The sequence below is a fragment of the Embiotoca jacksoni genome, unplaced genomic scaffold (genome assembly GCF_022577435.1).
Source record: "Embiotoca jacksoni isolate LCO1_2020_lvr unplaced genomic scaffold, fEmbJac1.0.p SCAF_7, whole genome shotgun sequence".
NCBI classification, from domain to species: Eukaryota; Metazoa; Chordata; class Actinopteri; family Embiotocidae; genus Embiotoca; species Embiotoca jacksoni.
In genome coordinates, this window is record NW_027185425.1 from 4,898,513 (window position 1) to 4,925,381 (window position 26,869).

Genomic DNA, 26,869 nt, shown 5'->3' on the forward strand with positions numbered 1-26,869 from the left:
GAGGAGGTGGGGGGACAACCAGGGATGGAAGGTATTAGAGCGTGATGTGTCTTCCTCTGCCAAATCATATTTTGAATCGAAGGTCAGCCATCATCGGGGATCCCCGACATGCATCCATCGAAGCTGTGAAGGGTTAAACCAAGCAAACGTGATGAACCTGCTTTGTCACAGGTTCATCACAGTTGTGGCACCATCATCCAATAATTAAAAAAAAAGAAAAAGATAAAGACTTTAAAACTAAGCAAAAATGCTTTGAACATTTTGACTTTGTTTTCCGTGTAAAGAAAGTTTTTTTGAAGTAGTTCAGTATTTTGAGATATATGTTTTTTTTTTGCTCTCTTGCTGAGGAGATCAATACAAGTCTTAAGTCTGTATGAAAAATATGTAGTTGGCAGCCAGTTAGCTTAGCAAAATGATCCCCAAAATGTGGTGCGAGTACCACTGGAGGTACGCGAGGCTCTGCCCGGTGGTCCACAAGAGCCTTGCTGAAAGGCCAAACACTCCTAATGGCTAAATTAAAACCGTCATCTGATTTCAATATATTACAGACAACACTTGTTATGTACCCATCACATGACAATGATGTAAAAACTAGTTTTTAATCATTGAAATATTTTAGAAATAGAAACGCTAAGTTACATAGGGTGACGTCATGTTAGCCATAGCAAGAGGCAAACGTTAGCTTTACGCAGTCAGATTTTGGGCTCCACGGTTGTTAATTTGATCAAGTAGACTAAAGGAGAAGTTTGAAATGGCTTCAAGGTTAAAAAAAAAAAAATCAGTCAAGAGGAAAGTGCAAACGCTGGACTGACGCGTCAGGCATCAAGCTGCTCGCCCCTCTAAAGCTAACCAGTTAACAGTTATATTCTAATGGATGCATACAAATATCTACTCGTGGCAACAAAAAAAAAACACTTGCATACACACTGCATATATACGGTATATACGCAGCATAAGAAGGGTACCGGTGTTCTCATCTAACTCTCGGCAAGAAAAACAAATTAAGGGATTTCCCAAAATGTCTAACTGTTTATTTAATGTGTACCAGTTTGACAGGACGGTTATTCCTTTTTTCACCATAAATGATTGTCAGCATCTGTTTTCTGTCGCCTTGATAATCAAGGCTTGCCTCTGACTGACTGGGTCCCGAGTTAAATCATCAAATATTTGCAAACCGAGTGAAAAACATTGTTCCAACGTGAGGGTTACTCCTCCACACACTTCACCGCTATCCACTGCAGACTGTGCACATGAAAGAAAGAACAGCTAAAAGTCAGAATTTTCTTTGGGGGTGCTTCGTTGGCTCGGCAGACACCAGATTTTCAAAGCGAAGTCTGGACCATTAACACTGGGTACGGATCCAGCCTGTCTCGGCTGTTCTGTTCTATCAAGGTCTACAACCATCAAGATGAACCTCGAAACAAGCGCTCCCTGTCAGACAGAATGTTTGGTCCTTGTGTCTAGACCTCCACCATATCTGACCCGCCAGCACAGAAGGACACACAAACACTCGACAGACGATCATAAGGAACAAATACAGGCAGGCTCCTTCCCACCACCATGTGACTTGGATATGCATGCTCACTGCTGTTCGTAATTTCTTATCATTGACACCCACCCCTCCACATCCACATATACACTTGTCAAATATGACACCTCTACCCACAAGGAAGAGACGGGGTTCTCAGTCCACTTCTAGGAAACCTGTCTAAACTGTCCCAAGTCGTTCTTTTCTTTTTTTTTCTTTTTTTAAACCACACAAACGAGTGGGCCACCCATTAAATGTGAAAGACGTCTGCTTAGGTCTTCAGTTCAGAGACAGGAAGGCCTTTCGCTTGGTCCTTTACATCTCTCCGCTGCTTTCCAGTCAGAGAAGAAGACCGGTCCATGGACCACTTCCATGCTATGTGGGAGTCCCTGCTGTTTCCGTTGCTGCCAGGCAGGCAGCCTCTTCCCTCTCTCTTCGGAGCGTTTGGCTCCGTAACCACGGGAGCCCATCTGATGTGGCCCCCTCCCTCCCCCCATCTGACTAGCAGCTCTCTTCCCCAGGCCCAGACGGCTGGAGGGACAGAGCAGACGAAAGGGGCCGCAGATTGTTGTAGACCATTTACATGTAAATACAGAGACCAGGCCTGGGTCTGGGTTCAATATTGAAGGTGTCCGCTGCACTGAGGTCCCTCTGTGTGTGCATATATGAGCGTGTGTGCATACGCGCCGGCGAGTGTATATGATTGTGTGTGAGCGCGCACGCTTGTGTGTTTTCATGTATGTGCATGGCATGATCCAGTACATCTAAATTATACAGCTGCCAAATTGCTGCAAATGTTTTAATACAAAACCATTCTGTGGTCTCTAATTATATCTAATGGCTGCTGGATGCATTTCTCTAGAGCAAAAATAAAAGCCTTTTCAGTGAATAATTTGGCATTTTATCAATTAGTTTAATATATAATAAAGCACCAGAGTAATACAAATAAAATATAATACTGACTTTGACCTGTTTTGTATTCATATAAATAGGACTTAAAGGGGTCTGGCATGATGTTTTTTGTTTGAGAGTAAGGGGGATCTGAGGGCCTTCTAGCACTGTGAATGTAGCCCCGACTCCCCGGAGAGGGCTGAAGATGCCGAGGCAACATCCCCGTTTCACTGGGGGGGTCAACCTTAAACCATTATTCATGTCTACATAACCTCCCTCCCGCTAGCATATGCCTCTGGTTGGTAGACAGTAAGTCAGTTAGGGCTTTCCTCTGTGTTGCTCTAGAAGCTTTCATACCGGGAGAGAGAAGTGTTAAAACTCTACATTCTCACTTCTGACTCACTGATTTAACCACATTGAGGCAGGAGCAGCAGCAGAATACTCCTGTGGTGTAAATCTGTTTGTGTTCCCTGTCCAAAAAAAAAAAAAAAAAAAGGCAAGACAAGAAAAAAAAAATACAGGGTCCTCCTGAAATGCAGTTTCTGAGTCAGGGTTAGCAATGTGATAAAAGCCCAGTAATAGTGCTAGGGGAAAGGAGAGAGAACCAGGGGTGAGCTGGGTAGGGTAGCTGAGTCTTGGTGGCGGCCTCGGCTGGTTGGTTGGTTGAAGAGTGCGGGACAATCATCGTCCACCCCCCCCCCCCACCCCTACCCCTCCACCTCACCACCCAGGCACACCCTAACTCTCCTCGGCCGAGAGAGTGCGTCTGTTAGAGAGGGCATGTTATCTTGGAGGCTTAATGCCGAGTCGATACAACTCCACCACCCTCCCTTACACCTCACGTTCCAGGGAACACATATATCCAGTCTACGCTGTCAAACTTTTAGCACCTGCTATTTTGCTTTGGTCCCTTATGTCAATTCCTCTGGTGTTTCAGGAGGATGGGCTCGGAAGAAGTGGGTCAACAAAGGTTGATGCTAAAATGGGGATGAGGGTGAGACTCGGGCCAATGGACTGGCATCCACTTCGGTTGGCTAATGTTCCGCCCGTTACAACACGGTGAGCGAAAGTAAAAGGGTGGATGTGTCAAACTCAGTTCAGCGATTTGTAGTCAAGCTGCTGTTGCAGGTAATTACTTTAGTGGTATTAGGGAAAGATTTAATAAACAAATATGCATTTCTTTCAGTAGATTTTTTTTTTCTAAATCTAGAAACATAACTAGAGTTGAATACTTTTATACTAGACTTCTTCACTGTTTCGGAACTACGACAAGTATGGCAGTATTTATTTGTGAGACCAGATAAAAAAAAAAAAGACAGATATGGAGAGCACAGACTCTTAAACCTCACCCTGTTTCCATAATTGTACCTGCTGCTTTTCCCACCGGCCCTTGGTGACACTTCCTATAATGCAGTAATCCAAAAATCATGTTATCATGCCTTGGGGAATCAAATATAGCAGAGCAGCTTCAATCCTATTTCCCTGAATGCAACCGGTACACCTTATTCTTCTAAGATTTGTCTTAACACAGTGGATTATCATTGCCCCCTGAAAACCTGCGCATCGCAAAAATATTGGGCCCACATATCCCCAGATACGTTTCTGTTGTAATCCACCGCTCCATCCAACAGGCCACACACACACACACACACACACACACACACACACACACACACACACACACACACACACACACACACACACACACACAGGCGTGTATGCAGCAACATGCTGACATTGAGACTTATCTGTTGATATGACGCAAAGCAGCATCTGATGGTTTTATGCAATCTAGTGGATTTTAATGTATTTTGAGGAATTCAAACATGCTGCACATACAGAGAGACAACTCCCGCGGGTCTCACTCACTCACTGACTGGTTGCAGATGGAGAAAATTCCCATTTCATGATAATTTGCTCAGCTGGAATGACATATGAAATAGCCTACATAACATCAAACATGAATATACTTTACATATTACATCTAATGTTCTTTGAGTAGGTGTAAAAATGGCATTGAGACAAAAAAAAAAAATGTTAAACAAATATATGTTTCCCAATCTAAAGGGGGAAACACAGTGCTGTTTAAATCATGTAGAAACTGGTGGGGACAAGGAAAGAAGAAAAAGTAATTGATGAAAGCAATATGTACCCAAATGGAAATTCATGAAGCTGTCACCTTTGTATCTTTGAAGATAGCAGCATGTCTGTAACATAAGCTTTCCTTGTGTAAAGACTACTGCTTTGATTAAATGTTAGCAATCCCGGCACACTGGAAAATATACTGGGGGACATCTTTGATAAACTTGTGAAATAAATTCTTTCCAATAAAAATGTTCTTGAGGATGATGATTTGCGGAGGAGCGCAGCGCTGGCACGGTGCACATTGCACTCGGTTCTTTTCCCAGCACCCCTCCCTCCAGGGGTCTCTGTGGCGAGGATCTCTAATGAGACTTGCGTTATTAATCCTTGCAATGGGGTACATGAATTCACTCCTGAGCAAAGGCTTCAGCAGCCACCTCTGCCCATAAAACCTGGAATGCCTTCCTTTCATGTGCTGTGTTGATGATCTACTCTGACAACAATATGGTAAGACTTCCCTTCCCCTGTCGCGCAGGCCCTGGCCCGGGGCCAAAGAGGGTCATCTCAGACACACTTGGACTTTTATAGGTGGTCAAGAAACATGCTGACAGGTCACAAGTGGGAGCTCCTTTATGAGTAGGACCTAAACATCCACCTCATTTGGAATTAGTTTATTTATTGGTGGCCAATAAATCACGTTTATTTTGTTTTCTCACTTTCAAATGGCGACCAAGTCTTTGGGGTCACTGAGGAAAACCAACAGGCTTTAGACCACGGCCATTAAAACATTGACATTGTGGCTGTTTTACCAGGAATTTCTCTCAATGGGCTTGTACTCATCTGTGAAATAAAGCTGTAAAACAATGATCAGCTGTGAAACAATTCATACAAAGGAAATTTCACATCTTTCTGACAGATTGTAAAGGATCAAGAGTCCGGGCCTGTGCAGGTGCCACGAAAGCAAAAACAAACAAAAAAATGTGCCTGAAAAACAGAACTTCCTTTGACACCATGAATCAGTAATTTGCTGATAATGCAAAGGCCCTTTATATAAGAAAAGCTATACTGCATGATTGCACTTATGAAGTGATGACAGCTTAGGTGTGAAATGCTCAACTTTGGTTCGACTAAATGCAGCTCCCTTTGAACTATAGATTTACCTCCTTACTATAGAATGAGCCTGTAGCAACACTGAGTTAACAGAGTAGCACACCTCTACTGTGTGTTTGAGGGAAAAAAAAACAGAGAGGAAAGAAGCAGCTTGATGTTGTGTTTAATTTTGGCTCAACTTCACAGGCCAATGATGATCTTCACAATGCATATTTTTAATGTTGTCAAATTTTGCCTTTTGCATCGCAGCTATGTTCATTCCAATCCTTTGGGATTCATGGAAATGAGCATTCGCAACTAGTTCCTCCTGATTTTGCTAAAAAAGAATTTAAATAAATGAATGACACCCTATTTCACAAAACCCAAAAAGCTACACTGGCTTCATTTTACAGTTTTCCCAGAGGAATCCTATTTGTTGTAAAGCGCAGAAAAAAAACCCAAGGTGATTGGTGAAAATCTGGATTTATTATGTCGCAGATAAGTGCAATTCTCTGCTGAGAAATAGGTCAGAATAAATAACAGAACTGGTTTTGAATCATTTGAAACACGTTTGATCTCACTTGTCAAATGTTTGGTGTTTCTGGAGTCTGGGAAGGGTCTCAATCTTGATTGACAGATTGCGCGCTGTATGCATGTAGCCCTGGTCCCCTGATGGCCCGGTAGCCAGCTCCACTGTCCCATTTATGACACGAGCCAATCTGCCTCCAGCCGAGATTCTCCCTTAGCTTTTCACAGATTTGTATCCCCATTTTCCCCAAATTCATCTCACCCCCCATCCCCCCCTCAAGCTTTCTTTAAGACTCAGACATGCACGAACTGCCCGCGCACACACACACACACACACACACACACACACACACACACACACACACACACACGCACACACAGATACAAACACTGAACTGAGTTGAGGATGATGTAAAGTGAGAAAAAAGGGGGAAAAGTGAGAGATAACGGCCTGCATGCTGATCTCTTGCAGTGTTAAGTTACTTTAATAGAAGCAGGATGGGGACGTTACCCAGTGTCCTGATCAGTCACTAGAGAGCGCTGTCCCCGTGTTACTGCGGAGAAACCACTTTATCATTAGGCCTGGACACAGTGCAACGTTTCGTGTCCACATTTTTCTTTGATTATCTCTGATTCTTCGTGCGTCTGTGTCTGTGTGTGTGTGAGTGTGTGAGTGTGTGTGTGTGTGGGTGGGTGTTTGTTTGCGTGTCACAGGGGGCAATTCTCAACCACTTTGCATTCAGTTAATGTGTTTTGTTTTTTAATGTTGCCTATGTTGTAACTTATTACCAAAGCAAATGTGATTACAGCCTGTTTCTTTAGTTTTATTTAATTAATTTGATCTCTGCCAGTTTTATGCATGCACACCTTTGCAGTGTTATTGTGTCCTTTCACTGATGTGGGCTTCCCCAACTCTCACCGTCTTGTACGTTATTTGAAGCATTCGAATTATCAGAGATGTACCACCATTTAAAAACGGCCTCACCTCTTTCTTTTTTTTTAAACTCTAACATCAGATGAAAGAAATACATTTCTATTATGATTTCAGAAAGCTCAACCCATCAAGTAGTCCATCAACATGACATTAAATTTTAATATCCCAAATCAAGCCTATAATTTTAACCGTTTCATGTTTTTATAATCGGTAAATAAAATTAGGGAGTCGATCTCAATTGTCCTTAATATTTATCTTTCCTGATATTCTAATATATTTAGACAGATTTTGATTTAACCATAAAACAATTGATTACCTAAAGCACGTTTTTGTTGCGTGTCAGTCAGTAATTAAACAATCATTTTTAATTGTATGGAGAACAAAAAAAAACTCCGTGGAGAGAAAAAAATATCCAAATGTAGGCTGTATTTTTTATTTTTTTTTGTCCGGTTGTAGAGGGGAATAAAGTCCCAGCAGCAAAATGTTATCCGTCACAGCCTTAGAAAAAGAGATGATTGTCTGAAATAAAAGTCCAATGACTTTACTCGACTACATCTTTTTTTTTTTACGAAGACAAAGGTCAACATTTAAATAACAGTCTTGTTAAATTATATTATATTTTTCTGCCGGTTTTGACCGTCGATTGTTTTGTTATTAACGCCACGACTGAAGAGGCGACGGAGTCCAATTAAATTAGACGCACGTGTGCTTGCTTTCTTTTTTTTTTTTTAAACTTGGCGGAGTGTTTGCACGGGGACAAGTGGTCTCGGTGTTTGCTGTTCATCGCGGATAAGTCTTTTGGGGGGTGACTTTAGGTAGAGAAGTGGGCTCTATCTGGATGAATATTTCGCTCCCGTGATGGCTGGAGATGAGTTTGAAGCCGGAGCTGAACGATTAGAGGAGGCTGCGTGCGGTGAGAAATGCTGGAACTTGTGGAATGCGACCAGTTTAGGCAAATTCGTTTTTAGTGTGTTCAGATATTCTGCTTGTCGTTTTACGATGATGTTCCTCTTAATTTCTACAACGACCTGAATAATATTTGCAGCGTTAATTTAATGCAAAACGCCATAAATGTATGTATCTAAGTCTGCCTGGAAATATTCATCACCTCTAAGCCGGCATGAAATATAAGTAGACCTGTGATATAAAAAAAATAAAAATAATAAACTCTTGATAGGCATTATTCCTACCACAGGCTTTCTAATTGAATTAGAGTAGTGCAGCCATTGGCTATGGAGAGGGCTGGTGCCCCCGCATGCTTCTCCTAAAGCTCCTCCCCTAACGCTTACAATCCGTTTGGTGTACGGAGAACTACATCTTATAAGAGCCGCCGAACATCCCATGTCCAGCCCATAATCTGATCTGAAAATCTGTAGGTGAGGAGAGGCTCTAACCTCCCATCATTCGTCAGGGAGGGAAGGCTGCAGAGACAAAAAAGAATCAGGGCGCCGGTGGCACCTCCTCGGCTGAGATTCACTCTCTGGACTCTTGAAACTCTTTTATTTATTGCAAGATCTAAAAAACAATGCAGCTAGAGAACATTCTTCCCAGCACTAGCATCAATTTACCCAAGACCTTTTACAACCTGTCCTCGTCGGGCAGTGCCAACAACAGCCCGAGGGCATCGTCGCAGCTTGAATATCAAGAAGTCGACCGGACGGAATCAGAATCGAGCAGCGCGCCTAAGAAATATCTGAGCGCGGTGGGAAACGGGATGCTTGGCGAGGGAGAGGGGGACACTTTCACTAAAGGCGGGCCCGATGGGAGGAAAGGCTCCCCGGTGCTGGGTGAGGACGAGCTGACGAGCGGTCGGCGGTACAACATAGACGAACTTGGGTCTGACAGATACTTCATCTCGTCGTCCCAGGCGAGTTCCGACATGGCAAGCCCCTGTTCCCTCTTTCCCTATGCAGGACAGACCGGTTCGGTGTACACCGGGTCAAGCAGCTCCAGGTATCCGGCTTCCCTACATTACGGATCCGTCCTGCCGCCCACAGGCTTCTCCACATCCCCCGTGTGCACCGGTCGGAGCCAGTTTAGCAGCGGAGGGTACCAGTTTAGCCAGGGTCCGGGATGTTTGTACCCCTCCTATCCGGGGACGGGGACGGGTATCGGCTCCATGTCTCTGCCGGGGTCTGCCGCTGGAGCCAGAGCGCAGGTATACCTGTGCAACCGACCTCTATGGCTGAAATTCCACCGGCACCAAACCGAGATGATCATCACCAAACAGGGCAGGTAAGCAGATGCGCTGCTGGAGGCTTTGAAGGCCCAATTTACACACACAACAGGCCGAAAATAAAACTCATGTTTCTACATTTGGCCCATTTATTTGTCAAGATACAGGAGATTTTTTGCAACTTTTCAGCATATCCAAATTTTACGCAGGGGAACCACTTTTTTTTTTTGCTTATCGGGGGGCTGAAAATGACTTGTTTTCGTTTTTGGTAAATGCGCAATTACGCAGCAGGATAATCATGGCACTTGTATTTCAAATTTAATAAAGTATTCTGCCAAACTGAACACATGAAGATATTCATTGCCAGACGTATGTTTTGCTACAGTATTGTTTTTATAATGACGTCTGCTTTATTTACAGCTAATGAGTTATTGTTGTCTTTTTTTTTTTTCCCAGACGGATGTTCCCATTCCTCAGTTTCAACATCACTGGACTCAACCTCACGGCCCATTACAACGTCTTTGTAGAAGTTATTTTGGCTGACCCGAATCACTGGCGCTTTCAGGGAGGAAAGTGGGTCACTTGTGGAAAAGCAGACAATAATATGCAAGGTGGGTTACAGAAGTAACAATTTTTTTTTGACACTATCAAATTAGTATTTTGTGTTTAAAAATTCTTAAAAAGATATCGAAAAAGATTTGAATATAAACGCGTTTAGAACTGAGGCAGTACATACTGCATTTAGTCAGGACGAGTGCAAAAAAAAAAAGCTTTTTAATTTGAGCTTTTTTGTTGTTTTCAAACTAAAGACCGTTTTTTTCTTCTGTTTTTAGTGGACCTTAAATTTTTTTTGACAGGTTGTGATTTTGTGTGTTTAAATGCCATAATTCAGGTTTTCAGTTTAATTTGAAGTGCTAAATCTTCTCGGGGAGTCAACTTTAGTGTGAAGTTACTTATGAATGACTGCTACTTTAAAGAGTTGCAGCTTTAAATAAGAATACATTTAAAAAAAATAAAATCAAATTCTTCATTTGATATTTTTAAGTTTAAAGAAAAATAAGAAGAAAATGACAAACATTTTGTCTTTCAATATAGAAATTAGTTTTTAATTTTATCTCATTAAATGGGAGAAACACTCCATCAAATATTTTCTAAACTACCAATTGATGTTTTATCAAATATAAAATCATTGGAATATGTTTTATTGTCCTTTCTTTTAGTTTAACAATATATTTTCAATCGGATTGATTTGATTATAACATAAGATTAAAAGAAAATCTGGATTAAAAAGGAAATATCAAAAAGCAGAATATGATTAATTTCATGCATGTTTAGATGACACAAATTACACAGTTGCAGGCTCGCTCTTTTTTGATGGTTACATTACTATAACTTACTTTGCTTTTAGGTAACAAAATGTATGTTCATCCTGAATCTCCGAACACTGGTGCTCACTGGATGAGGCAAGAAATCTCCTTCGGCAAGTTGAAGCTGACCAACAATAAAGGGGCCAACAACAACAACACACAGGTTAGATATTGATTTCTGACATGCTTGAATTAAATTTTTGCCAAATGGACCAGGATTTTGATGACTACCTCTAGTTTGGATCATTGAATACAATCACTTAAATGTAATTTTCAATAATGATTACCATCTTTTTAATGATATTTATAAACAAGTTTCTATTTTAAATCAATCAAAAAAAAAAGACATGCATTCTGATCATCTTACATTTTGAAATGTACAGTGTCGGGCTCATCACCCACTTCTCGTTTTCAGATGATAGTCTTGCAGTCGCTTCACAAATACCAACCGCGGTTGCACATTGTGGAGGTGACAGAAGATGGTGTGGAAGACATGAGCAACGAGGCCAGAACTCAAACCTTCACCTTCCCAGAGAACCAGTTTATAGCCGTCACAGCTTATCAGAACACAGATGTAAGCGTTTGAATGATTTTTGTTTTATTTATGCTTTTTAGATATACTAAATTAAAATGATTTTCTCTTAAATTTTACTTATTAAAAACAGAATTCTTTCTTATTGCTCATCGGCCACTGCGTGTCTTTTAAGATGCACATTGTTCATGGAGGATTTCTTTTTGTTTCAGATCACACAGCTGAAGATAGACCACAACCCATTTGCAAAAGGCTTCCGGGATAATTATGACTCGTACGTATCTTTCTCCTCAAACAGTGTGGTTGTTGTTTTGTTTTTTGTGCGATGCAATATTTGTTGCATGTCCTCGACCCTGACTTTTCAATTGCAATTGATTTTTTTGTTTTGTTCCTGTGTTTTTTTTCCTCCACGTGATGAACAGGATGTACACCGCTCCAGAGAGTGACAGGCTGACTCCGTCCCCAACAGACTCCCCTCGCTCTACCCAAATCGTGCCCGGAGCCCGCTACGCCATGCAGCCTTTCTTTCAGGACCAGTTTGTCAACAACCTGCCTCAGAACCGATTCTACACCAGCGAGCGGGCAGTTCCGCAGACCAACAGCCTTCTCTCCCCGCAGAGTGAGGATGCCAGTGCAGCGGCCTCTGCTCAGCGCTGGTACATCCCCCCAGTCCAGCAGCCGGGCTCCAACAAGCTGGATCTGTCATACGAGAACGACTATTCTACCAGTAGCCTGCTGTCGTACGGCATCAAGCCCCTGTCCCTGCAGACATCCCACGCCCTCAGCTACTACCCAGACTCTGCCTTCGCCTCCATGGCTGCAGGTTGGGGCACTAGAAGCACTTATCAACGCAAAATGACCACGGGCCTGCCCTGGTCCCCTCGCCCGAGCCCCCCAGCCTTCCCGGAGGACCAGCTGGGGGCCACTAAAGAAAAGCTACCCGAGGAGAATGCACCGCCGGCCTCAACCTGGATCGAGACGTCCCACTCTCTGAAATCGGTGGACTCTACCGATTCAGGCGTGTACTCCATGGTGTGTAAGAGGCGCAGGATGTCCCCTGGGGGCTCAAGCACAGAGAACTCCCCAACCATCAAGTGTGAGGACTTGACTACGGAGGAGTACAACAAGGACAACCCAAAAGGCATGGGTTATTATGCATTCTACACAAGCCCCTAAGACTGTATTTATTTAAGCTAAATCTAAATCTTTTGTTTATTATTGAGTGCTCTCCATTCCTTGTTAATGTCTTTTTTCTCTTTTCTCTAAAGGTGCCAAAGCTTAGTGTTCCCCCCCAAGCAAGCTGCACAAGGTTATTTTCCCAGGCCAGCCCCTCTCACATACCTGAGCAGAAACATGCATAGTGATTGTTGTTTTAAAAAAAAAAGAAAAAGCATGTCCCATTTAATTCATTTATTTTTTAAACTTCTTTTTATTTTAAAAAAACGAATGTGATATTTTTTTCCCCCCCTGCGTATTTAAGTCATTTTCGTTGTACAGTATTCGTGCACTTTAGAATGTGATGTATCTTGTACAAATTTGTCTTCATGGAGTTGTTAAATGGATAATAAAACAGCTTTTCATAAAGCATTGTCTGAATATTTTTGAGTATGTTTTATTTCTCTCTTATGGCCACTGGATGCAGCTCTTCGATGTCAATCACTCGCAAATAAAAAATATGTACATGCATTTTCAAAAAATAACGACTGCTCCAAGAACTGAAATGACTGCATTTGATACATTTTAGTTCAATCTAAATATAAGTGTCCATTTTTCATTAAGCTGTGAATGTATATAAATTCCACTGTACTTAATAGATGATGGAAGCCATAAATTATGGCCTGTAAAATAAAGGATCTATTGAGTGGTTGTTTCCAACAAGTCGACATTGCAACAAGTATAATGTTTAAAATTCTCCCTGCACCTAAATAACGAGATGCTTTCTAACAGATGGGGGTCATAAAATATTATTAAATCTTATTTTGTAATATGGAATGATGTGGGATGCGCTATAAATATTACTCTTGTAAGCAACGTGAGACTAAGTGCAAATGATTTTAGAATTTTTTTTTTTCCTGCAACAATACTTCTCATTACAAACTATTCAACTTTAAATGTACCATCTTACTGATAAACCATATTCATTGTGATAATAAAAAAATGCATTTCATATATAAATACTTATAATCAGGGCAATTAACTATTGTAAACAACATCACAAAAAGACTTGAGAAGGCATAGTCAACATTGTTTTAGGGCTACAGTAAGAAAACCTTTTCATGTTCCTTGCTCCTGTAAATTCACAGGTAAAATTCTCCATAACGATATTCATAAAAGCGCTGAGCAATCTGTTTCATGCTCCAAATCCTGTAAGTGTTACAAGGTAACACCACAGCTCACAATTCAAGTGAGCAAAGTGTGATTTAAATATGAGATTTACAAGTCTTTCATGACATGATTCACAACATGGACTCAATTAGGTGAAAAGCACACAAAAGCAGAGTCCTACTATTCCTTCTGTTGTTGCCATGGCGTTTTCACACATTTTATAATTTACTTAAGTAACGCAAGTGCATGTGAGGCACGTATACTTAGAAAACGTGAAAACAGGCAAAATGGAAAGTGGCCCATCAACCATCCATCTCGGGGCAACGTTCAGCTCAACACCTCTATTTATACTGTACATCTATGGCCTCTCCGAAAGTGGATTAGTGAAGATAAAAATCCCTGAAAAGAGAAGTCATAATATTCACACAGACAGTTTGGCTCATGTTCTCAGCACCTGTTTTTCTTCAGTGAAAATTCTTCATATCCTCATCCATAAGGACCCCAATTTGAATTGATTTACATACTCAAATTCTAATTAATTCTGTTGTCAGACTCCTTGACAAAGTGAGGAGTCTGACTAACTCCAATTAACACCTCCTAACAAGGTAGAGTGCTTGATTGCCCCGGCCTCTCAGGAAAGCTGTAAGAAAAAGGCTCTAGGGGTAGGGGCGGAGGGTGGTGGGGGGGAGGGGGGTCGGGCCTGTAGAGTAAAAATGTTTGCACAAGTGCGTGTCAGCAAATTGTATTTCAGAGCATCTGATGATGTTTTTCTTCTCCTTTTCATGTTGTCTTGACCTCTGTTCATCAGTTATTCTGATGTGCAGAATAGCTGTCGAGACTATAAATGGGCAACCGCAACAACCCGTCTGAGGTATGCGAGTCACTGATACACTGACAATTGAAGAGAATCACATGGAAAATATTGCAGTTTAACTCACAATAATCAGATGATGGCTGGGAGCAAACCTATGCACATACAGTATAAATACTGTGCGTATGCTTTTAGTGACACTTAAAGTGAAGTTAGGATGATTTCAAAAGAATTCATTGTTCCTCTTGCTGCAAGATAGTTCTTTATGACTGTCTGCATGTTTAGGGGGCGTTGTCATGCTGCAGAATAAATTTGGGGCTCTGGGTATTTTGTGATGGATGAGAACCAAAACATCTAAAATTCCCAATACTTTAGGAAAGTATATCTTAAAGGGTACAACTATTGTCTCCAATCCTGTTTGAATGATATGTCAAAGGCATGTTGGCATCGATATTGGGCAGTGCTCTTGTAATATCTGCCATCGTCCCTCTTTAATAAAACCTCCTGTCCATGAGGTGACATACACAGTGGGAGCTTCGCTAACACACACTTTAACACAGGCTTGTATTTAAACTAACAATATAATCCCCAGTCTCAACTGAAGCACTTTTAAATTTTCTCATAATCTATTTGATTGATTCACATCTTTAATAACAGGGGCTTCTTGGGAGCTCCCGACAACTCCAAAAACCCAGCAACAAGTCGATAGATTGTGTCTTTCTCAACCATTCATGCAAGAAGTACAGCAATCAATAGACACCTCTAAAGCATGCTTCCAGAATTCAGCCCATGTTAACTTAAAGGAGATACACGCATTGGGATAAGACCTGAAGAATTGACTACTGTGCTCTACTGCTGTTAACATTGCTGGCAACACTCTGAGTAATTGACTGAGTTTTGTTGTTGTGTCAGTAATACAAGGCCTTGGAGGATAAACCCGGTGGTTTGCAGAATATGTAGTGTACTTATAAAACTTAACTCCCTTTCTTATTTCACGTGTGTGTGTGTGTGTGTGTGTGTGTGTGTGTGTGTGTGTGTGTGTGTGTGTGTGTGTGTGTGTGTGTGTGTGTGTGAATGGTCGTGTCTCTGTGTCCTTCCCTCAGGCTGTCCTTTGGTGACCATGTTGAGAGTTCATGTAAGAAAGACCAAGGAGGCCGGGGAGATATTGTACCCAAGGAGGGCTGACATCTAAACACAGATGAAGGCCTAAGGCTGTTTCCTCACCTTCAGTCACACACTATTACTGCTCTCACTGACTAAATGCAGCCACAGGCTGCAGATGTGTGTCTGGGTCAACATTTTTTTTTATACGACCCTTTTAAAAAGTAACAGTCGGGCACGACTGAGACATTAGCAATTATGTTTCCTCTTCACACTATATTTCCTATTTTGATGTGTTGATAAATGTCACCTCTGTTAAATGGTTATCAAGCCAGTTAGAATTACTGTACAATAGTTCCTCAGGGACTGTTTGAGTCTTATATGGCCACTCTGCTGTTTTGTGATGCATTCACTCGTGAAGGGTTTCGGTTGAAATATCTTGAGGTTAATGTCAGTAGTCGACACGAGTCAGATCCAGTCCTTATAATTGTTTCTGAAATGATGCCACAGCTTTCTTTCTGATGACTGCATGAATATTAAGGTCCACACTTCTGACAGGAACCAAGCCTTGTGTGCTATCTTATATTGTTCCACCATTTAGCCCAACACAATAATACCTATACAAAGTTCCAGGCACCAGTGCACGTCATGTGATTTTCTGGTCTTTGTATTATTTAGTAGAGGTCACACATCAACGCCCTAATGATGCTGACAAAGGCTCTCCTTTTAGATCACCCCAGGTGTTTATGAAGACAACACGATGCTTTATTTAGTTCACTGCCTCCTTTGGACCTGGTTCGTCAGCAGAAGATGTGGTGGGTGGGGTCGACTACAGTAGGCTGTAATGCTCACAGGTCTGTCGGAGTGAGACCCTGGTGTGAGCCGAGTCTCATGTTAGCGGGGCCACAACTGTCTGGAGAAGGGCGTCTGGTGTTGGCAGAGAGCGCGGAGGCGAAAGGAACTGGAGGCGGAGCGGGGCCTCGCGTCGGTGCCCTCAGACGGCGTGTGCAGCACGCAGGCAGGGCCTTGACTCACTGGTGCATGGATAATGTTGGAGAGAGTATCCCGCGGCTAAGCTGCACTTAACAGCACATTGATTTCAAACCCCTGTGTTCCCTCTGGAGGGCAGTGGAACGCACCTCAACAAGCCGGAGCCCCCTACACACACACACACACACACACACACACACACACACACACACACACACACACACCTCCCCTTCTTTCCCTCTTCCCACCTTCCCTCCTTCTGATCACCAGTACCATTTACCATCTCCACAACCTACCCCTCCCTCTATCCACCCATCCCTGTGTCGATTTGGGTACACCTTGCTGGTCACCGGCCTCTACACCCCACCCCACCTCCCGGTGTCCCAGTGGAGCGGAAAAGGATTCAGGGGCACTAAGGCTCCCGCAAGTCCCCCGTCTTGAGAGCAATGTTTTGGGGTAGGGCATGCAGAGGCAGCTGGGCGGAAAAGATCCGTGGTCAAAATCAATGCATTGGCACTTTGATGGAGCGCTCCCACAGATTTGGGAATTTCACATTCTCTTCCTTCTCTCCTGGCACCCCCGGAGGGCCTCACCACTGGAGAAAAACAACATCCACTAACCCTTCTGGGAAAGAGGGACTCTTAATTTCTACAATTTCTGGGACAAAACATGACACGGTCAATATTCATTTTGTGGCTTGCACCTAACATGTTACATTCTACAATCTATCACCTCTTGCAGCTCATAAATAAATAAAAAATATCCAAGTAACCTCTGTATAGATTGTACATGTTCAAAATTCAACAATGTCTTTTTTTATTTTTTTTTTATTAGATAGTTAAACTGACAAAAAGAGAAAATTAAATTTGTTCCCACTGCACTAAGTTTAGTACAGCCTCACTCTTCCCCCTTTTTCTTTTCTAAACCTTTGAAAGAGAAAACTTTCTTTCTCATCATCACCACACCTTGGGGTCTGCATCTCTGTACGAGAGTCCCAGCACAGGTGGATGCCAGTGTGGTGCTTCTTCCACTTGTCTAACTTCTGACTCATCTCCCTGCTGCATTATACGGATGCATGTTTCAGGAGCAGTACACAGCACACTTCTTTGTGCGCTAATGGGCTCTCAGCATCTTTAAGACTCCGGGTACAATTAAGAGGTGATAGTTTGATCTCCCACCTCACAGTTCTATTTCTGAGCTGCTGCGTGATTAATGCCGGAGGTTGATGAGTGGGTGAGGAATGGGCTCTATTTAGACGAAGACACCCATGAACTCCTCTGAAGAAACAGACTTCTTTGGCTATTTGCACCCGTCTGATTTCTATTCTATCTGTATTGTATTCCACTGCTGTTAAGCTTATGACACGATCATCAAATGATTATGTCATAATGCACATGACTGAGGGTGTTCACTGCAGTTATGACATTAATTAAATCTTTTAAATGTTTCAGCTTCTATATTGCTCTGGAAGAACTGCTATCCTAAAATGACTTTGTAGGCTGGCTCACAGGGAAGTTGTATAAGATTATTCCATTATGTATCCACACCAATATTTCAAATTATATTTTAAACCAAGTCTCAAAATGTTGTCTTCCATCTAAAGCTTTATTTGTATCAAGCATTTTTGGTGGTTAAGTTGAATTATTTTATTATAGGTGCGTTCACTTTTAAAAACAACGTGTAGGTTAAATGACCAGGTAAAGGAGAAGAATAAAACAAGAGAGAATCTAAAGTATTACCGCCAAAGAGTGAATTCAATTCTTCATTTCTGTCAGCCAAATGCTGTCGTCTATGATCAGAGAGAATTGTTTGATACAGCATTGCCATCTGCTGGTGAAAATGAATCATTACACATTAACATGATACTGCAAGCATTATTATGAAGGACTGTTAATAAGCTTGTGTTAAGACGTTGTAAGAAAAAAAAGAAGGATTTGATTTCAAGTTTATGCAAAAACTTTATATTACTAATCAATTAGGCTAACTGAAGCAACCCGATACACATAGAGAAGGTAAAAGGAAATAATTGTTTGTGATCCACTTTCAAATCAAAAGTTTCGATTTCAGTCATTTTTTTTTTTAGAAAATTTAGAACATTTGAAACTGCCTAAATTGATGTTATTGAACTGTGATGCAATATATAATACTATATGAGGAGGCATAGGCTAATATCTTAGGCTATATCTATCCCTATTAGCGTGCACTGGAAATCCGTGAGGGGTTGTTACTCTATCACTTAGCATATGACAAGCTTAGCCATGGTTTAAAGTGGATATAGCTTAACTGGCTTGGAGGGATTAAACTACAGTTGTTCCCTACAAGCTTTGGAACTGGTCTGATAATACAAACAGACTATATGTCCTTCTTGCAGGCATTGTGACTTGTGATGGGGCATTAATCAACAACTGTTATATGTGTATCATAATTCTGACATCTAAAAACAAAAAAAACAATATGACTGATATACATCTGCCTTTAAACTGAACTTCAAATTAAACCTTATAAAAGGAGAAACATTGACATCTACAGGCTTTTAGTTGACATAGCTACCAGGTTCAGATCATATACATGGCTATGATCAAATAAAAAATATGTTCTCCTCTCTCCTGTCATAGTATGTGCGATTTTATTGGGCTACATTTAGAAGTAAAACAACTTTAAGTCACATAATTACCACTGACTGCCTTAAACTGTTTCTCTCATCCAGTTTAAACCTAATTTTACATTAAGAGCTCAACCATATAGTCATTTTTGACCATAAAATAGGTGACCTATATTTCTAATAGATTTTTATGGGACTACATTAAATTTGGTGTTGGTAATTATTATGCATGTGTTATTTTACTACCGTGTTAAATATTGCTAGCGTCAAATAGCCGAAATATATGTTATTGTTGTTATTGTTGGCCTTTGCCAGGTCGACAGACAGCTGAAATTGTCTGGATGAACGCAGTTTGCATGTGGCCTCAGCAGAAAGTATTTTGCATTGGCCTTATCAATTTCCCATCATTAATTGCCTCATCAGTTATTGAACATAACATTAAAAAGTTCAATATACAACACAACATGCTTCACTAAGTGCTACAGAGAGGAAAAATCTGACTCGGGGCATAAAAAATAAGGTTCACAGGGATCCTTTGAATCAAGGTAGATTGACACATCAGCTCACTGGGACAGGTGAGTGACAGGCTTCAAAAACACTTTCTAAATGAATTGACCTTCACTTCCATCAGTCAGTTTGGGAACAGTTGCAGCTTTGTATCCGTGTGTTTTAATTATGGCATGGGCTTTCTGGTTAACAGTTCCATCACAGACTTTGCCTCTAAGTAGCTTTAAGGTTTAAACTAAGCGGTATTCCATCACAATGATCACTTTTATCTACGGTAGCTCCATTCACAGTGTTTTATGTTAAAAAAAAGAATGTTTAAAAAAAAAACACCACTTGTTTTGGCATTGCATAATTTCTCCAGCCAATATTCATAGAATATTTGGAGATTTAGACAAGAATTGAAACTAGAATCTCATGCAGGCTATTTAAATAGCTTTTGTCTGTCCATTTTACACTTGGAGTGATGTAATAGGCATATTGGAAAATGCTAAATGCCAAATATTGAAATTGCCATTTCACAGTTGTCATGTCAATAGTAAATAAAAACAATTCTTTTGAACAATTAATTATGGGCTGATTAGTCTGACTAATAAAACAGTAGTGATTAAATTGGCATTTTCTATTTAATTTTCAATCTTCTATTTGATTTTAATTACAGATAAAATCATTCTTCATATGCCAGCACTGTTAATGAGTTAAAACAACAACAACAACAACAACAACAACACAAAAAGCCCCGCTGGGGAGTTTTTAGGCGACAGTGAAATAGCTCCCACCCTCGTCGTTACGTTGCTGAATCTGATTGGCTACAAACACCGGGTGTTGAAGCGAATTGGTAATCAATCACTGTCAATCATTTTAGAGGCGTGGTCTCACTGTGTTGTTAGGGGAAAAAGCACACAGCCAGTCCACACTGTTAACACAAGTGTCACCCGTCCCGGGTCGGTACCGGGTCTCAACTGGCGGAAAAAAAAAAGCAAAAAAAAAAAAAAAAGCAAAAAAAAAAAAAAGCATTTAACGGTTGGCAGGTGAAATGGACGAACCGTCGGAACAAATGAGACCCCTCTTAAGAACAGTGAGTACCCGCACAGCACAGTTTTGCCGTCAGCCCACCGTTATAACTGTACGGCTCTTTGTCCGTGTCTGCCGAGCACAAGTACAAGAGGGATGCTTGGGAGTCAGATTCGGTGAGGCACCATCCGGCCACCGCTATTGTTAGCCGGCTTTCTACTCCTGACACGTGGCAGACGTACAAGTTGCTTTCAAGTCTCTTGTTAAAAGTCTGCCGAGCTGCTAATTCAGATATGAACCTCGCAGAAACGTGTTTCCGGACCTAGTTTTTTTTTTTTTTTTTTTTTTAAAGTTACCGTGCTGATCATTATTTTTTTGTTTTCTAATAGCAGTTGCTAATGAATTAGCCGAGCGCGAGCAAGAGCTTTTTTTTGTTGTTGTTTTCTTTCCCGTGCTCCCGTTATCAACTGTAAATAGTTCAACTGGAAGATACCCCGTTACTTCTCAAGTCCGAACATTTGTGTTTGACCAAGAACTTTCACAAACTAAAAAAAAAAAAAAACGTGCACGTAAACCTTTGGTACTGCCGGAGTAAGTCGGTACAGTCGTTTATAATGCACGTAATCGATTACCGGTAACTTTACACGGATTTGTACCCTGACGTTCAACAGGTTTACCCGTTCGTTACTTGGGGAAATAAAAAAATAAAAATGTGTCCCAGTAAATCCGTGGATAAGATCTGCTGGTACATTTACAGGAATAAAGGCCTCATTTGCATATCAAATGCGCCCAAAATAGAGCCGCTTTCTAGCGTGACATTTCCATGTCAGGAAATGCGGCTAATTTTACTGTGAAAAGCTCGCACAAGTACGGAGGCAAACACACGCATGCAACTCGTAAGACGACGCAGTGCGTACGCTGTCAAGTCACGTGAGATAAGCTGCACAACCGTGACGTTTTTAAAGTGAACTTTAAAAAGTCCCACATCCTGTCTTGTTGAGTTTATCGTCACAGATGGGATGATGAGCATCAAGCGCACAGCAGTGTTAACAAGCCCCCCCAAAAAAAGAAACTGGTTGCAGAGCCAAGTTTAAAATGCAAGCTGCCTGACATCAGTGCCGGTGTTGGGTTGCCCACTACTATTGCTTGTGTGTGTGTGTGTGTGTGTGTGTGTGCATTTATGAATATGCACATGCTGGTGAGGAAACTCGATCCCCGGCTGCCCAATCAAAAGGAAGTTTCCGGTTGGTTGGAGTACCTTCCCCAGACATGGAAGTCAATACGCTCACCGTGACACGGGACCCTCCAGGCAGTGATTCAGCTGCCTCGTGCCTAATAAAGTCTCAAGACTTATTTTGTTTACCCAGCTAAATGGAAATCCCATACAACATACCACTGTTAATCTTTGAGTGGGACTTCCAGCTAATGTGTGCATGTTTAAAAAACAAAAAACAAACATGAATGTGGTTTGAACAAGATACGTTTGTTTATTAACAGGCTTGCTGGTTGACCAGTGCTATTGTTTAGCAGGGAGTTTCTTTCAAAGTGAAATGTTGCCGTCATTGGCCTCCGAAATGTGCTTAAACAGTAAGAATCTCCATTTAAATTGTGGCTAAATAGTTAACCGTTGTTTAGCTTGGCTGCAACTTCTGTTCATTTCAAACAAGTGTGTTTTAGAGTCCTACAAAGAATGCACACATGGTATGTAATGACACAATGAGTTGTCATTGTTCTGATGACTTTATGCCGCCGACGATCATCTGAGCTCAGGCAATGTTTGAGGGATTTATAGGGAGGTCCCTTGACTAGATGTTTAAATGTCATGTATCAACTTCACTCAGTAGAGATGAGTTTATTGTGATTTTCTTACAGAGTGATTTTAATGGGCTGGCAATTCCTTCTCCATGTTTTGCATGTTAGACCTACAATATATCACGAGCGCTCAGTGCCAAAAGATTAGGCCAACAGGGACCACAATCCAGAGGGTGATCTGGTTTCAAGCTTGTGGTAGAAATGTTCGAGCTATACCAGCAACATTAGGATAATGGTTTTAGTTTGCTATTTAAAAACAGTCAAAACATTTATTTTCAAAGCATGTAGGATAGAATTTGGACGATATGGATTTTTGGGGGTTGATACCAATATTAAATAGTGCAAAAATATTTAGTTTTTTGTCAACACTATCAGTGCACTGAAACAGTAAACTTTATTGTAGATTTAAAAATGATAATATAGGGATCATTGTCATTTGTCTACAACAAAACATCAAAGTAATCGCATTAAAAGCTCTCAAAGACCATTGCAAGAACACAAATAGAAACCTCCAGGTTTTCCTTTGCGTTTGTCGCATGTCATATTTGGTCTATATGCACACGCTCTATCATTGACACTCTGATTTCTAATTATCGACTACATCAGCTTGGCTCTACAGTGTGAGCTGTCATTGAATTTTACCTCGGGTGTTTGCCAGCTCGCCATGGTGACGGGGATTTGGGCATCCAGCTGTCCCACTTGTGAGACACGATTTTAGTCCAGTGGGCTCTATAACCTGAACCTTTATTGGCTCAGTACTTACTGCCAGTGTTATTGAGTGTTTTGAATGGTAATTACAGAATGGGCCTTTCTAATAGGCTCTGTTCTCTTCTGTCATACTATTATGATAATACGATTAAACACATTAAACAGTACCCAGCTATAGGCTCATTGGCGTACACAACAGAGTCTCTTTGTTTATATTGCACCCAATTAGCATTGAGTGAGAATAACATGTACTTTTCTGCAAGTATGTTGTAATTAAACAGTACCATACACCACATGATTTTTAAGTGCTTTTATTGGAAAATGACCCAAGTCCACTTCATAAATTAGTAAATGACTTTCGTTGTGACTTCTAATGCCCTTCAAGTTTGTTTTTCCAAGAAAAAAATTGATTTAATTTTAAGAATTCATCTTTTATATTCAGTTTTTCCTTTAACTTATATTCACAGTGCATGGAAGCTGCTCTGTAAAGCCACAGCCTTCCACTAGAGGCAGCAGACTTAAACTGCCTATTTTAAAGCGTGTGTGTGCGTGTGCGTGCAGAACATTGTGGTAAATGACGGAAAGTCAGATCAAATGGCCAAAGATAACGCTTATGTTAATAGTGTACTGCCAGTGTTTAACAGGAACTGACAGCTCATCCAACCATAGGAAACTTATTAAACTCATCAACCCCATTATGATGGTAATTGTGGCCTGAGTCTTGATGATTGCGTATAATGGGAGCTTGGTTTTGTTGAGAGGAGTGAAATATACGGGGTTTATATTTCCATTTCTTTAGACCAAACAACCTCCTTGATCAATACAATATTCTTATTTTTCGTCTTTAAACTAAGCAATTTGTAGATATCAACCTGGACTCTGAGAACTTATTATGGGTATTTTTACTTTTAAAATGAATTGATGAATATAGAAAACTATTGTCAATCAAATATAAGAATAATGATTAGTTATAGCCCTTGTTCAAGCGACAATTTCCTGTGCAAATTCCTATTTATTGTAGTTCGTTTAAAATTTTTTTTTATTTTTTCATTTAACTGCATGATACTAGTGGATATTTCTTTTAGTCATTTTAAAAGATCACTGTTTGCTCAGTGAAATGTACTTGATGCTTCAACTCGGTCAGTTCAGCCATTAAATGTCACTCTTTCTGTTTAACCTCCTGCTCACTTTATGTCCCTCATTATGATGCCTATCTTAATTTCAGATTTGGTTTCACCTTTGCCTTCACGGTCTTGTGGTTAGTTAACTTTGATCTGACTGGCGCCGTTATGGATGCTGTGTCCACAGGTTATATCTGGCCTGAACAGTGGTCCAGAGAGTGTTTTCTTGAATTAAAAAATAGACTCTTTAATTACTGCCCCGGTTTCAGAAATATGTTCTTTTGCCCTACTCATGTGAGCGCCCCTGTTGCCGACCGAAAACAAAAGAGCCAGTTTTCTGAGAAAAGTACAGGCTGTTGAAAGACATGTCCAACCTTGAAGCTATGATAAGGACGGTGAATGTCAAAGTCAAAGGCACAGAGGCATTTGGAATCTTAATGAATACGAATACACAGCAATCTGTCCCTTTTTCTATTCGTTGCACCCTGTGAGGAATGCCGAGCCCACACGTGTGCTTGTATCTATTTATCTGTGTTGGGGGGGGGTCTTCATTTGTGACCTGAATACCTCAGCGGGTGAACATTTGTACGTCCTCCAAATGTGTGTGTGTGTGTGTGTGTCCTCCGTGTGGTGGCGTGTGTTTTTAAGCTCTTGGCTGGGGGCGAATAAAATATTCATGGTGGCCTGGTGGGATTGGCTGCTGTGCAAAGAGCGGGCTGACAGCAGAGCACTGTGTTCTGAAGCAGCTCGCTCCCTCTCTCTCTTCCTCCCTCTGTATAAAGAGATGAGCAGAGGAAGAGGGAACAGACGAGTGCGACACTGTGTCTGTTAGCGTTCAGCGCGCACGCACGCACACACACACACACACACACATACACACACACACACACCTTCTGCAACACCCAACCGACAGAAGGAGCTGGTTAACGTCCCTCCTGCCTTTGCTTTGCGGATGTTTTAGTCTAAATGGATGAACAGAGCGAAGGGGAACATGTGCTCACGGTACGTGTGTGTGTGTGTGTGTGTGTGTGTGTGTGTGTGTCTAGCTGTCGTGGTCTGCACAGCATTAATTATGCATTATTTGTGTTTACATTGGCACGTCCGCTGGTTTTCTTCTCCCGTAGAGTGGAGTAGCGGTCCGTGCTAATGTGTGGGGCAGGTGGTCTGTGCATTTTACCAGAACGATAAAGGCAGAGGTGTGAGGATGAGCGGGTTAAGGTGAAAGAGGGGGCATGGAGCTGTTATCTCACTGGACATGCCTCTTGAAATGGAAATGTTTTCTTTCAACTCTTTAACGGCCTCAAGCTGCACGAACGAGAGGAGACCGTCGGACACAGTTATGGCTGCTTGAAGGAGTGGGACAAGGAGAAAAGGAAGGAGGAGAGAGGAGGAAAGGACCGTCAGGGAAAGGAGGGGTGGAAAATGGGTCCGCTGAGGTAGTAGGATCCAAACAAGGAGCATGCTGTCAGAGATGGTGTTTATTTACCGAGTAGAAATTAATTAATATGTTTGTTTCCGTTCAGTCTAGCAAAAGGCAAACATTGCAATGCCCAGAGTAGATGCAAAATTGGGTGTAGAGGAAAACATCTGAGACAGAGAGCGAGGATATGTTTACCATTTTTGTGTCTGTGGGTCTCTTTGGAATATTGATTACATCCACGATTGATATCGGATTGTTTTTGAGAGTTTCTACCTGGTGAAATATCTTCCCAGCTCTTTCAATTAGACGATTCAACTACCGGTCTCAGGAAATGTTAGATACAGGACACGCGTTCCTGCTTGCCTTCTTAGTTGTGCCCGGTTCAAATGTACAGAAGCTCTAGGACGGTAAATCATTTAATGGATTGTCAGCAAAAGTCAGCAATATATAGCTGCCTGATCAAATTATAATTATTCGGTCTTGTGCATGTCTGTTCCACAGGACCTGCTCTACCGTAATGGATGTAGTATATGTTAAGTGACCAGTTGGTTTACATAGTCAGGTGCCAGATACCACGGGGAACCCTCAGCGGTCTTGCAGAGTCGGCACCTGGCTAGATCAGGGTTGGTTACCCACAAAGAAGCAACGTTATTCAGGGCTTTATGCTTCGGTTTATTTATACTGAAAAAAGCGTGGAAACGTACAGTACTGTAGTATATAAGGCACAGAGGGAAACTGACTTGATTAGAAGATTAAAGAAGTTTGACCCTGAGGTGTTGGGACCTAACAAAGGACACAAATGAGTTGTGTTTCATTAATGGATCCCTTCTCAAAACCAAGAGTCTATGAATTCATGTTACACTTTTGAATTCAAGCCTGGGATTTTAGCATTTTATGCAATCTGGATCCAGTTTTAAATGTGCTTATTTAATCAGAATCGTTTTAATTCTCTCAGTGACCCTATTTATTTTTGTTTATTGATCAAATTATGAATAAGTACGTAAAACACATAAAATCTTTCGGTTCAGAAGATGGACTGTTTAGAGTGGCAGCCTAATTGATGTTCTTGACCTGCACTTACAACCTGAAATTAGATTAAAAAGAGAATTGAATTAAACCTAAAACAATTTGTATGTGTTTACAGATTGAAATAACAGTCTACTGCTTTTGGCACATCTCATTTTTCCAGTAGCTGCTTGCTCCAAATACTGAAGGTCATGACTATTTCCCATCAACTAAAAGTTGATTCACTTATTGGTACGATATGAACAGAAACCTAACTGGTAAATTCTGACAGCTGAATTTAACAGGACAGGATGGTGTTACTAGAGAAG

At 41.2% G+C, this 26,869-nt stretch overlaps 2 protein-coding genes across 11 annotated transcripts in view; both read left to right on the forward strand.

Moving 5' to 3' along the window:
* Positions 1-8,363: 8,363 nt before the first annotated feature.
* eomesa (eomesodermin homolog a) lies at positions 8,364-12,458 on the forward strand. 2 transcript variants are annotated; one of them, XM_069177100.1, is made up of 7 exons: positions 8,364-9,287; positions 9,685-9,839; positions 10,637-10,758; positions 11,011-11,169; positions 11,340-11,401; positions 11,550-12,268; positions 12,396-12,458. In XM_069177100.1, exons 1-7 carry the CDS (start codon positions 8,578-8,580, stop codon positions 12,407-12,409), a joined length of 1,941 nt encoding a protein of 646 aa, XP_069033201.1. In that variant the 5' UTR covers positions 8,364-8,577; the 3' UTR covers positions 12,410-12,458. The 2 variants fall into 2 exon arrangements, with proteins under 2 accessions (XP_069033201.1, XP_069033199.1); XM_069177098.1 differs by having other exon boundaries at positions 11,550-12,458.
* A 7,896-nt stretch (positions 12,459-20,354) lies between these two features.
* The window catches only part of LOC138215100 (sodium bicarbonate cotransporter 3-like), a 44,996-nt gene continuing 38,481 nt past the window's right edge, over positions 20,355-26,869 (forward strand). For 5 of the 9 annotated variants that reach the window (XM_069177096.1, XM_069177094.1, XM_069177092.1 and 2 more), the window contains exon 1: positions 20,356-20,538. In XM_069177096.1, the coding sequence (XP_069033197.1) occupies positions 20,497-20,538 (42 nt within the window). In that variant the 5' untranslated portion in view covers positions 20,356-20,496. Of the gene's footprint in view, positions 20,539-24,915; positions 25,118-26,869 lie in introns of those variants that run through there. The other 4 variants (XM_069177088.1, XM_069177095.1, XM_069177091.1 and 1 more) reach the window with 2 other exon arrangements.